This window comes from Eurytemora carolleeae, unplaced genomic scaffold (assembly GCF_000591075.1).
Source record: "Eurytemora carolleeae unplaced genomic scaffold, Eaff_2.0 scaffold1894, whole genome shotgun sequence".
Taxonomy (NCBI): domain Eukaryota; kingdom Metazoa; phylum Arthropoda; class Copepoda; order Calanoida; family Temoridae; genus Eurytemora; species Eurytemora carolleeae.
This window is the reverse complement of record NW_019397833.1, coordinates 1-12,412: the sequence shown is the minus strand read 5'-3', so window position 1 is coordinate 12,412 and position 12,412 is coordinate 1. Positions and strand designations below refer to the sequence as shown.

The 12,412-nt window shown below is 32.4% G+C and overlaps 1 protein-coding gene across 3 annotated transcripts; it reads left to right on the top strand.

Moving 5' to 3' along the window:
- Positions 1–77: 77 nt before the first annotated feature.
- On the top strand, positions 78–11,449 carry LOC111716049 (ionotropic receptor 93a; the record flags this gene model as incomplete). Of its 3 annotated transcripts, XM_023491464.1 has the most annotated exon segments (11): positions 78–234; positions 2,771–2,911; positions 2,942–2,987; positions 4,118–4,190; positions 5,148–5,205; positions 7,962–8,013; positions 9,298–9,382; positions 10,048–10,182; positions 10,426–10,521; positions 10,654–10,701; positions 10,814–11,449. In XM_023491464.1, coding segments are annotated over 11 exon segments (1,379 nt in total), but the record flags the coding sequence as incomplete, so codon positions are not given.
- Between the last annotated feature and the right edge of the window lie 963 nt (positions 11,450–12,412).

Below are 12,412 nucleotides of genomic sequence, written 5' to 3'. Positions count from 1 at the left end.
AGAAAAGGGGGGGGGCGGAGATTTTTAAATTTGATTTAAATAAAAATTATATATAGTTTGTTTTAATTCCTAAAATCAACATGGAATGTTTTAGATTTTTTTTTAACATCACCCCTGGGCCCTGCAGAGGTTTAGAGGCCTTTAAGATTCCTCCGTTAGAGGACAGGGGAATAGATGCAGACTAGCGATTGAGGCTAGAGGATAAAGTAAGAGGATGAAAAAACCATGAGCCAGGTTTGTTAGAGAGGAAAATTTTAATGTCCAATTTATTTCTTGAAAATGCTCGTTGACGCCATTAGCTTGCTGATACTTTCTGACTTAGAATTACTAATCTAAAAATTGGATTATAAACTTTTGTAATCTTTAGGGTTTCCAGCAGAAGCCATCCTAATGGTGCAAAAACACGGAATTCAGTATTTTTGCGTGAAAGTTTATTGTTCGAAAACAGGCGAATAAACAAGGCGAAATTCCTCGCAAAATTTATATGCGAGAAAGCGCAAAAAATGCGTAATTTGTAGATTAACAAAATATTGCCCGCAAACTGCGGAATTTGTTAACGACAAATTTTTTTAAATTCCGCTAGAAACCCTCACTCACGTGTAAATATTTGTAAAAAAAATGTTTCAAGATTTTTCTGACATTCGTCCTTTTTTTGATGTATCTTTAAACCTTCCGAGCAACATAATCGTTTATTCAGTGATTAATAATAGTACAGAAAGAACACTAAATGTTTCTTTTAAAGATATAGAGGTTTACCGTTTACAAAAACCCTGAGGAAGAGACCAAAAACAGTTACGCGCATTCTCTCTGTTTGTCTAATAATTCAACGCGGCATGAGCGTAACTCCTTCGGGCTTTAGTCTCAGAGTTAGTGTGAACGAAAAACCCCTGAATCTTAAAAAGATGACATTTTGTGTTCGATCGGTGTTTTTATTAATTTATGCGTTTATGTAAGAGATGAACTTGTAAACAAAAGTTAAGGTAACTTAAAAGTATAGTTTGGAAAAGAGTTTGTATAAGGTGGTAGGCGATAATATCAATTTAATGAAGACGACTTTTTTATTTCAGTTTGAATTGTATAACAAGCATTTTCGAATTACAAGTTTGCAAGTAATTAAAGAGAAGCTTTTTTAATTGACAGATTCTTATTGTTTCCATATTTCATGTATCCATTTTTTTAAAAGATTGAAATAAATCAAAATTGAAATCGAAAGCCGTCTTCATTGATATAATCGCCTATCACCGAATAATATTTTAGGGATATCTATACGTTTCAGGAAAAATGTGGTTTTACATAACCTCTTCATCATGTAAAGCTTTTTTAAAAATTTTCAATCGTAATTTCTCTTTAAAATTGTGTATTTAAGGTAAAATGTTAAAACCAAAGCAAATATTCAGCTGAGTCTATTTACTAATTTTGACGGGGAAATATTCCATTTTAATTGACAATTTTACAGTTTAACTAATAACTTCAGAGACATCGAAAAAATTAATAAATGTCGTATTCTAAGCCTCATAATCTTAATAGAATGAATTACGGATATATAGTTTTTTAATTGAATATTACATGGATCTCTGTTCCCGCATACTTTGGCTATTTATTTATTATTTCAAATACTGACGAGATTTAGGTGAAACAGTAAAAAAAACCTATTGAAAAATGATCAAGACGATAAATTCTTTATCTAGATGTCTCTGATGTTCAGGGTTAAACTGTACATAGCAATATATATTACTAGCTTAGGAACCCTGCGTTGCCCATGTTTGTATAAAATGCCTTCTTTTTGAGCGAAAATTTTATGTTTTTTAAAAAGAAAATGGTATTAAAGGTTTTAAAAGCTAGTTTTTGTACATTTTCTTTACACTTTTCAGATTATTAAATGCCGTTTTTTCGAAATTAGAAAATGTAAATACTTTCAAACTAGATCAAACCTCACTTTTTATTTTTTTCATGAATCTCACTACCTTAGAACTTGACACTATATACTTTTATTTTATAAAACTGTGGCATTTTATACCTACAGGCGTTGCCCAGGTTACTCATAGTTACTTCTGCCGTTTTTTCCTGCGCTTGGTTGGTTAAAAATAACTATGTTAGCAATTTTTCTCTTTACGTTTCTTTAAATTTTTCAACTATAAAATCTTAAAACCAAGCTGAGAATAATTTGAGGAAAAACGGTCCATGGGGTTCATGAGTTATGATCGGAAATTCTAATACCAACAAATAAACAAACAGGGATTACTAGCTTGAGAACTAAAAGTTACTCCCACCGTTTACCCGCACTCTAACGATTTTACTGGAAAACTAAATTTTCGCTCCCAAGTATATGATTGGACAAACAACCAGACAGACAGACAAACAGAGATTACAACTTTATAATTAAAAGTAAAAATTGGATTTATTTATTATTTTTATTTTTCATCTAGACGTTCGTTAACGGCTAGTTGAAACCATAATACTGTTCGTTTTTTAGCTAGAAACGGAACATTCGTTTCGTTAACATATTTTCCGTGTTTACAAAACCTACCGCTAGTTGAATTTTGCCGTTTTTTCAACACATCCGTTTCGTTTTTGTATTTAACTTTTTTTTAAATACCTATTTATGTTAGTTAACAATTTAAAAATTAATGGTTTTTGCTGTCGGTAATGGGCTCTTTTGTTAATTTTCAAAAACCTCCGTTTCGTAAGGGAATTTTGATCTAGCCTTTTTGAGCTTGGAGCAAAAACCATGGGAAAAAAATAATTCTGCCATTTTAACTGTTTATTTTAGAGGATGAAGGCGATGTTACTTTTACTATTTCTATGCGTCCTCAGCACAAGATGTGTTGTGGACGCACAATCTGAAACTTCCACAGCAGACCTAGTCCCTGAACTAGAGTTAGCCTTGGATCCACCGGATGAAACGATGGAGGATGAGCTAATGGACGATGGATCGATGGATGATGGATCGATGGATAATGGAACCCAATCCGTTATTATTGATCCAGGGAACCAGTTTAAATCATTTTTTTTTGTGAAAAATAAGTGGTTCTGTCCGAGTATACGATTTTTGGACCCCCCTTCCACCCTCCTATCGATTTTGTACATTTATGTTTTTATTATTTCAGGGTTAGGTTAGGTTAAGACAATTTCTGGGCCGAGCACTGCGGCTAGGATGGGCTAGGGGGCCGAACGCTGCAGCTAGGACAGGCTATGGGGCCGAGCGCCTCGGCTAGGACAGGCTAGAGGGCCGGCGCTGCGGCGAAATGATCAATTTTACAAAATGTACAAAATTGATAGGGGGGGGGGAGGGGGTGGTCCAAAAATCGTTCTCTATGAGATTACCTTTTGTGAGAACTCTTTGTTGTGATTTCCAGTGACCTTATATTTTAACAGGGGGTATTACCCGATTTACAACAGTACCCTTGAACATTTTAACTCATCAATATTATGGAAGATATTGTTGTTTTTCTAGATTGACAGTGTTCCTCCATTGTTTTTAAGGATATATCCGCAAGTAACCTTTCAAATTCACTTTAGCGTGCATTGATCTATTTCTATACACAAATTTATTTTGTTACAATTTTGACATCATAATAATATTCTGAGGTGAACGAATTGACTAAAAGAAGTTTTTATTTTATACGAACAGACATGTTTTTTGTTGTTTTTGATTTTGTTATACAGTGAAATCCTGTTAACTGCGGAATAAAATTGAATAACAAATGTCGCATATATAGGATTTTGTTCCAACAAATACTTTTCTAAAAATGTTCAGGAAAAAAATAGTCTGGTTGCAAATAACAAAACCCTTATCAAAAGAATTTAAGCTTAGGAAAACACTTAAATTTTCGAATTCCTTTATCTTTGCAACCTGATGGTGTAAACCTTTGATGTTTCAAGATTTAAAATGTTTTACGATATTGGGTAGCAAAGATGTAGGGATAAGAAAATAAGAGTTTGGTGACAAAGAACCAATTCCTTTCTTGATTAAAATAAAAAAAGAAAAAAGAAGACTTTCTAGTTTTCTGGTCCCCACTGTATGTAGTTTCAATTAGTATAAATGATACAGTGACGACATTTAATAACCCATCTGTTTGAATATCAAGAAAAGTCAATTATTGTAAACTGAGTTCAGGGCTCTCATGGGAAACATTGGCAAGCCTTCCCAACTTTACACACATCAAACTAGGAGTAGTCATAAACCAAAGGTAGGTATAGGGTGTCCCAATAAACCAAAGGTAGGTATAGGATGTCCCAATAAACCAAAGGTAGGTACAGGTTGTCCCAATCAAAGGTAGGTACAGGTTGTCCCAAACCAAAGGTAGGTACAGGATGTCCCAAACCAAAGGTAGGTATAGGATGTCCCAATAAACCAAAGGTAGGTACAGGGTGTCCCAATAAACCAAAGGTAGGTACAGGGTGTCCCAATAAACCAAAGGTAGGTACAGAGTGTCTTAATAAACCCAAGGTAGGTATAGGGTGTCCCAATAAACCAGAGGTAGGTACAGGGTGTCCCAATAAACCAAAGGTAGGTACAGTGTGTCCCAATAAACCAAAGGTATGTAATGTATCATTAAGCCAAAGGTATGTCTATTGTGTACAGGGTGTCCCAATAAACCAAAGGTATATATTGTATCACTAATCTAAAGGTGTGTCTATTGTGTACAGAGTGTCCCAATAAACATCAAAATTTATACTTTGATTTCACTAATTGAATGCCCCATTATATTCCAAGCAGAAGACTAGTTACTCTCTACTTTACAAGCAATAATAATTTTCAACTCCATGCATTAATAAAACAAAAGGATACTTAAACAAATGCAATTGGTACAAAAGAAACATTTGTACCAATGATTGTGATACACAGCTGTGCAAAGAAACATTTTGTGCCAATAATTGTGGTAAACCTTTAAATTATATTAATGTAATTGGTAGATTTGAAAAAAATCGTCCATTCTTAAAATAATTTTGATTATAAAGAAAAAAGAGGCAATAAAGAATCTCAAACTGAGTAAAATTATACACCAATCAATTTATTATTGTTTGAATGGGATTTTCACTTATTTTGTTATTTTAGATTTAAAATCGGCTTAGAGGGGGGGAGGGGGGTGGATGGCAAGGTTGCCCTCATCTTACGTATACGCCCCTGAATTATCTATATTTAGATGGATTGGAGGACCGATGAATGTAATGAAAACAATTATCAAAGACAATATTGAGCAGGTAAGATGACAGAGGACATACCTTTTGAGTTGTATAAATAGTGATGGCCGTATCATTTAGCTTCGCTTTGAGACATTTACTGAATTTTTGACGTTTAAAGGGACCGTTCACTTATTTTGGTGATTTCAAAATAAACTAATTAGCCTATTTGCTATTCAGTTGTATTAGTCTAACTATGACCAGAGAAAAAGCTGATTTATCGTTTAGAATTCCAGCGGATAGGTATGATACCTTTAAATAGACACTTTAGTTAAACCTTATTATCAGTAACAACAACCCAATCAAATCTAAAATTATCATTAAAGATATCTACAATTAACTATTAAATACTACAATTTAATATCTTGGTTTTGCAGAGCCCTTAGATTAGAACTATTGTGTAGATTTCTACAAAGACGACTTTCACTTTTTAGTCAACCTCAACTTTACTGGTTGGTTAACCTTACATACTTACTCATACTCTTTTGTAGCCCTAGTCATATGGATTTTAAAAATACAACGCGCTTGTTTGTTACTTAAGTTTATAAGGAGGTATTGGCAAAATACGAATAGATTTTTGCAATAGAGAATATCTTGGTTTGCAGAGCGCTTAAAATTAGAATTTTTGTGTATATTTTTTAAATCTTGAACACTTGATTTCAATATACAATGAGGTCACTTTTAAATTAGAGGATTAATGCTTGATCAACCAATAAAAGTTGATCCTGCAGTACGGGATATCAAATTAATTCGTAGACTTGCACAAGATAGAGATTTTAGAGATATCCTTTAAACAAGATGGAGATTTCCTTTGCACAAGATGGAGATTTCCGATTCACAAGATAGAGATTTCCGTTAAACAAGATGGAGATTTCCTTTGCACAAAGATAGAGATTTCCGTTAAACAAGATGGAGATTTCCGTTGCACAAGATGGAGATTTCCGAGATTCACAACAAAGTTCTGGCTTCGGCAGGAATAACTAAAATTAGGATCCTATTCCATATGTTTGAAAGGAGTTATATTGAATATCGAGATCAATATTTGTAGATCTGCAGTGCCACTTTACACAATAGTTTTTTGTTAAAAACAAACTGATATCGGATCTGGAAAGAAGTGTTTATACTATCCATAATAAGTTTAAATGCATATTGATACTTATTAATTTCACAACTCTGGAAAACTCAAGTTTATTTTTTATATTTTGATAAAATTAATCTATTTTGCTGAAATTCGAATATTAAATATATTTAACAAAATTTTTCAAAATAATAAATTCTATGTGGTTTTGAATATAAAAAACATTTGAATGAAATTATTTCTCAAAATCGTTCTTATATCATGATTCTCCACCAGAAATTATTGAAAAGAATTGATGTTATGATTTCTGTGACAATAAACTGCAAGCACAAAACCAAATTTCTCATTCTTAATAATTGTATTCATTATTTTGTACATTCGAATTAAAGATTTACCAATTTGACTTGTTTCAAATGATACAAGTTATTTCCTAACCAAAGGGGACACATTTTTAAGGCTTATTTTTTTTGTAAACACAAATTTCAGATCACCCTTTGCAGGATAAACTTACAAATAACTGACCCTTTTTCCATTAGCTGTTCTTCGTACATCATAATTTAAAACAATAATTGAAGATTTTTTCCTTTTCATTGGAAGATCTCCAAATCAAATGTATACTACTAATAAGCAATACAAAATTTAAACGGCCATAACCATTCCCTGGGGTCATGTAGGTGTCGGGTACCTCAAAAATATGGTCCCAAATTTTGGAAATGTTGGCGTTTATTGGTAAACAATCAAACACACTGTAATAAGTAGAAAAGCCAAATTTATATTTCTTAAAAGAATATATAAGTCAAATAAGAATAAAAAGTTTAAAGTTTGATAACTTTATATTTCTTTAATAACAAAGTTTTAAAGGTTTCCACATGAACTATTTAATAAAATCGATTTCAATTATAGAGTTTTGGAGACATTTACAAATATAAATTTCTAGCATGTAAATGTCAGGGACAAATAACATGAATATATAAAATATATAGTTTATAAAGCCTAATATGGATGTTATGTTAACAAAAATATGACAAAGTAAATTAGATAAAACATGAACGCATTCTGCAATTATAAACGTATTTTTTCTTCTTTATTTGCAACTATAGAGTTTCCGGCAGAATTTAAAAATTTCAAATTCAGGTGTGCAATTTGGGTGCAATTTACGAAACAAGTTTGTTTGCGCAAAAATGTAAAATTTTGTGTAAGGTGTCAGCAATTATACCTGTGTCTGTCCGCGATTTTACCCTTGGAGTTTAAACCGATCCATTTCACTCCGTATAAGTGGATTTCCAAGCTTCCGGTAAAATGTACAACAACAACAAAAATACATTGATCGCGGCTTAAATGTCTTCTATCCATTTAGGGGACTTCAATGTAATTCTAAGTTAACTTCCATTGATAAATGGGCATACCTGATTCACAACGGTACCCCTTGCATGGATGGTCTCTTGACATTATGCTTACTTACATTCCACTATAGTTTCAGCAGAAGTAAATATTTCCATTTACTGATAGCGCCAATTGAAGGATTCATATCTCTAATTGGATGACGAGATAGATAGAAAGATAGATGTTACCGCCATCCTTTTTCTATTGGTTCAGAATAGACGGCATACATGTGACTGAACCCTGATTGGATCAGGCACTAATAGACTCGGCATACAAGAGTGATTCCCTGTACTTTCACGGTGTATATGTTTTCTAGGCTGAAGCGAATGTTCTGAAAAATGGAAAGATTGATATCTTCTGGTCGGATGGTATGTTTTTATATTATTTTTAATATATTATGAGAAAAAACGAAGTGAGGTCAAAACATTTAAATGATAATTCGCGGGATCAAGCAGTTATCCCAATCTTATGAGGTCTGAAGGATTAAATCTAATCTAACTAAGGATTAAGTACATTTTCTGAAACTTAAAAGTTGTCACCCTTGATATTGATATCAAGTGTTATTAACACTATTTTACACAAAAACGTGTTGACCTCCACTATATAGCCAATCAGATATTTAGAATAAAGCGTTTTTCATAATACATATTAATATAGAAAAGTTGCAACAAAAAAACGTCATAAAAAATGATTTTTTTCCAAATTATTCAATTTTCATACTGTAACCTTCACTTATCTTTTGAATGCTAAAAAACTTATTTACTTAGATAGGGGCGTATTCAGGATTTTTTAAGAGGGGGGGCTTAACATTTTATCTTTCAGCAGGGTGGGTGGGGGTGAGAGGTTCTCATCACCTGTTTTTGGCCTTGTAAGGCCATAAGTAATTTGAGACATTTTTTTATTCAATTATTTTTTTAACGAAAAGAACTGAAAAACATCCTTGTTTTACTTTTGAAAAAAATTGTTTTCAAAAAGTTCCAAGCTTTGAATATTGAAGTTTGCACTTTATTATTTTTTTTCAACAAAAGTTTTTAATTATTCCTATACCTTTAACCTAAAAAAAAATTTGATTTTCGAACTTTTTTGTTAATTAATATCTATCACTGCAATCGATCTAAATGTCAAACGCCTGGAAAACTAATGAGAAAAGAAAAAAGCTATTAACTGATTCATGAATTTGTAATGCTTTTGCATCCTATCTTTTGGTAAAGATATCTTTAATCGAAGAGTTTGATTTTTTGAAGTACTGAAGTACATACCTTTTTTGAGATTTAAAAGAAATTTTAAAAATTTTCATTTTATCAATTTCATCGGAAGTATGTCCATTCGTCCCCCCCCCCTTCCTGGAAAAAGGCTGTAGAGGTTTGAAAATTTGATGCACACGCAAGGTGATCATTCATCTTATTTTCAAGACTAATTGTTAAATACCACATACCGCATACCGCAAAGCATCATTCTAACCAAAAGTTCGACCAGAGGCCAAATTTAAAGAATTTGAACGGCGTCTAGATGCAATTAAAAAATGGTTGGTTCATCTTGAAATTTGAATCAGCGTCTTGAGATTTGAGCCAGCTTACAATTTTAAGCTGTAATTGACGGTTTAGCGATGCGGTTCAAATTCATTAAATTCGGTATTGCAGAATTATGTTTAGAGGACGAGATAAATGATGATTATGGAAACAATCTAACAGCTGTACTTTCATTTGTCAATTGCAAAGAGTCTCATTCCCTTTCCAGGTTCAAGACTAAATTAAATCTTCATAAGCAGTTCGGGCTGGGCGTGTTCATACTAGTTTGAAAAAGTTCAGTACCGTTGCGTTCGTTGCGTACCATTGCGTAGCGTTCAGTTCCGTTTGTTCCTGTGAAAGAATGTTTGTTACCCAGGAACGACACACAGCCTTTAAGCTGGGTGTGTTCCTTCTTATAATCCTTTGTTCCATTACATTCATTAAAGTAAAAAAACAATTCTTCCCCAGGAACGAGACCCAGTACTTACAAGCAATCATCTTTGATCTGAGATTAGCAATTCTTAAAAAAAAGCAAAAATCAAAATGAGTTTGAAGTTTTAGGAATTAAGTCTATCTTTTTTACTTTAAAAACTCTTAGAATGTCTGAACTTTTAGAAATTTTTTTTAACAAAATTTACTTAGAGGAAAATCTTTTTGGGGTAAACTTGGATATTTATGTATTTATACATATATATTTCACAACAATTAAGCTATTAATTTAAGAAAAGTTTTATAACTTTTCACTGCACTAAAAAGAAACAACAATTTGGGCTAAAGCAATTTTCTCTTTACAAAATTAAATTTACTATTATATAACAAAAACAGTCAGTTGTAACAAGTGCAATTGTTTATGATCACATTGTATTTCAAATGTTTCTAAATATGTTTGTAAAGCGTACTTGAGAGTAAACCTGTTCTGTACCTGGCAATAACTGATATCGGATGTAAACGGTTTGAAGTTGGTGATCAGCTGATGTTTCCTCTAGTGGAGTACGCACGGGGCATTGTTCAACTTCTAGCTGATCTTAGGTAACCGGTTTTGATGTACCTTCAGTTGCCAATATTTCAAGGGACGTGTCATGAAAGGAGTGACATGTCAGATATTTTCAACAAACACGCGCGCGCGCATGAAGGATTTATTCTAGAGAATAGCCAAAAATTGTGTTATTTAGTTTCAAGAGAGAAAAATTTAATTTCTAAGGGACGGGGGGACAATGCTCTATAAAGGAGTCAAAAAGATGTCAATTCAATTAACATTCAACTGAATTTCAGATATTCTAATACCATACAGTGGGACTCCTATATTGTGATCCATGATGAATCTTTGGATAAGGAACTAGAGGGAGAAGTGTACAACGTTTTGGCAAAGTAAGAGTTTTTATATAATAGTTATAAACAATAATCTACAGATATTGGATGAAATTATCTATTAAGCTCAGCTTTGATCCAGAAGTGACCTTGATGCTTTATTATATCATTAATAAACTTTCTAAACATTAGTGGAAAGAGCGGGGAAGAAGAAATGCTAATGTCCAGCTCACAGCATAGGTAAGATTGCAATTTTTTACTATTTCCGCGGCAAAAAATTAAAGAAATTTAGAAGTGAGTTGTTTAGAATCATTGCCAAAATATTGTGCAAATCTTATCATTCTATTTTCAGGAATGATGTGGCTGTTTCCATGTTTGATTTGGGAACTATCAACAATATGTCAGCTTCAGATAGAAATATGAAACTGGGAAACTTACTTAAAGGATTTCCAGGGAAAGATCTGGGAAATCACTTTCTGATCATCTGCAAACACAGCATTGTCCAAGATATGATGAATATTGCAAAGAGTAATAAAATGTTTAACTTTGACAGTCAGTGGGTTTTCATGGTCACTGACACCAACAGCTCTTCCTTTGATATGTCCCCCTATATCAAAATGGCAAGTGACGGATACAATCTTGGGTTTGTTTTTAACACAAGCATTGCACTTCCAGGCATTGTGTGCCCAACAGGAATTGAATGTGTAATAAAATCCACCATTGATAACATGATTCAATCCTTCCAAAACATTCTTGAAAATGAGTTTAAGATATTTGATATAGTAACAATTGAAGAATGGGATATCATCAAACCATCTCCGGAGGAGCGCTCTATGGCTATTGTTGAAGATATAAAACTAAGAATTGAGGAAACTAAAGGACAATGTAATAACTGTACCAAGTGGATGATGGAAGCTGTAGAGGTAAGAGAGGCTAACAGGATAAATCAACTGGAGGTTGGAACTTGGAATCCAACACTAGGCTTAAGGTACTTAATCCGTAGAATTGTCATTGAATGAATAAGAATAATATTAGTTAGGAACACACAAACTTAAGATTTATTGCAGAAAATTTTAAAAATGAATGTTTAATTCCTTAAATATAGCTGACCCAATTTTTAGATTTTTTTTCAAATGGCCAACAGATGTTTTTATGGCCTCTAATTAGTAGATTTTTACAGCAGACAAACCTTTAAGGATTTCAATCAATTATCTTTGTTTTATTAATGATTAGATAAAGTATAAACTAATTCTAAAAGATCTGACACAATTGTTACTAGGGTTTCCAAATTTTCGTTCAAACACTTACAAGAAAATTTTGTTTAGGCCCCGAAAAAGTGAACGGATACAAAAATTTTTGTTAACATTTTTTCGCAAAAATTTTCTACAACCTATTTTTGAGAAATTTTAACCTTATTTTACCAAAATTTTGAAATTTTAGTGAAAACTTTTTATTTAAGAACTGTTTAGTTGAAGTCAAAGATGACAACTAAATTTGCTGATTTTAACATCCCTTACACAGAGCAGTTGTTGCAGAAATATTTAATTAAAATTTAACTTTCTGAGATTATTTACTAAAGGTTCACATAAAACATGATTTTCAGTCATTTCTAAATCGTCATGTTCAGTTGAACACCCTATAATAGATATACAAATACTAACAATCTAGATAATTCGTCTGCGTATTAAATTACTTTTATGTTTAAAAAAAAATCATGAACCAGGCATACTATACCACATTACCCACAAAGGATTAGAAAACAGTCAGAATTTGTTGGGTCGTCATTTATTATTGAAAGTTCCTTGCAGCTTTACATTTTTTTCTTCTTTGCCAAATCATTGAATATACCATTCACGAACTATTTTAAAGATAGTAAAGCCAACTTCAACCTTCAGATCTTCATAGTTAACCCTGTCCTGTGGCTGGGCTATATTTGTCTAAAATAGGCTGG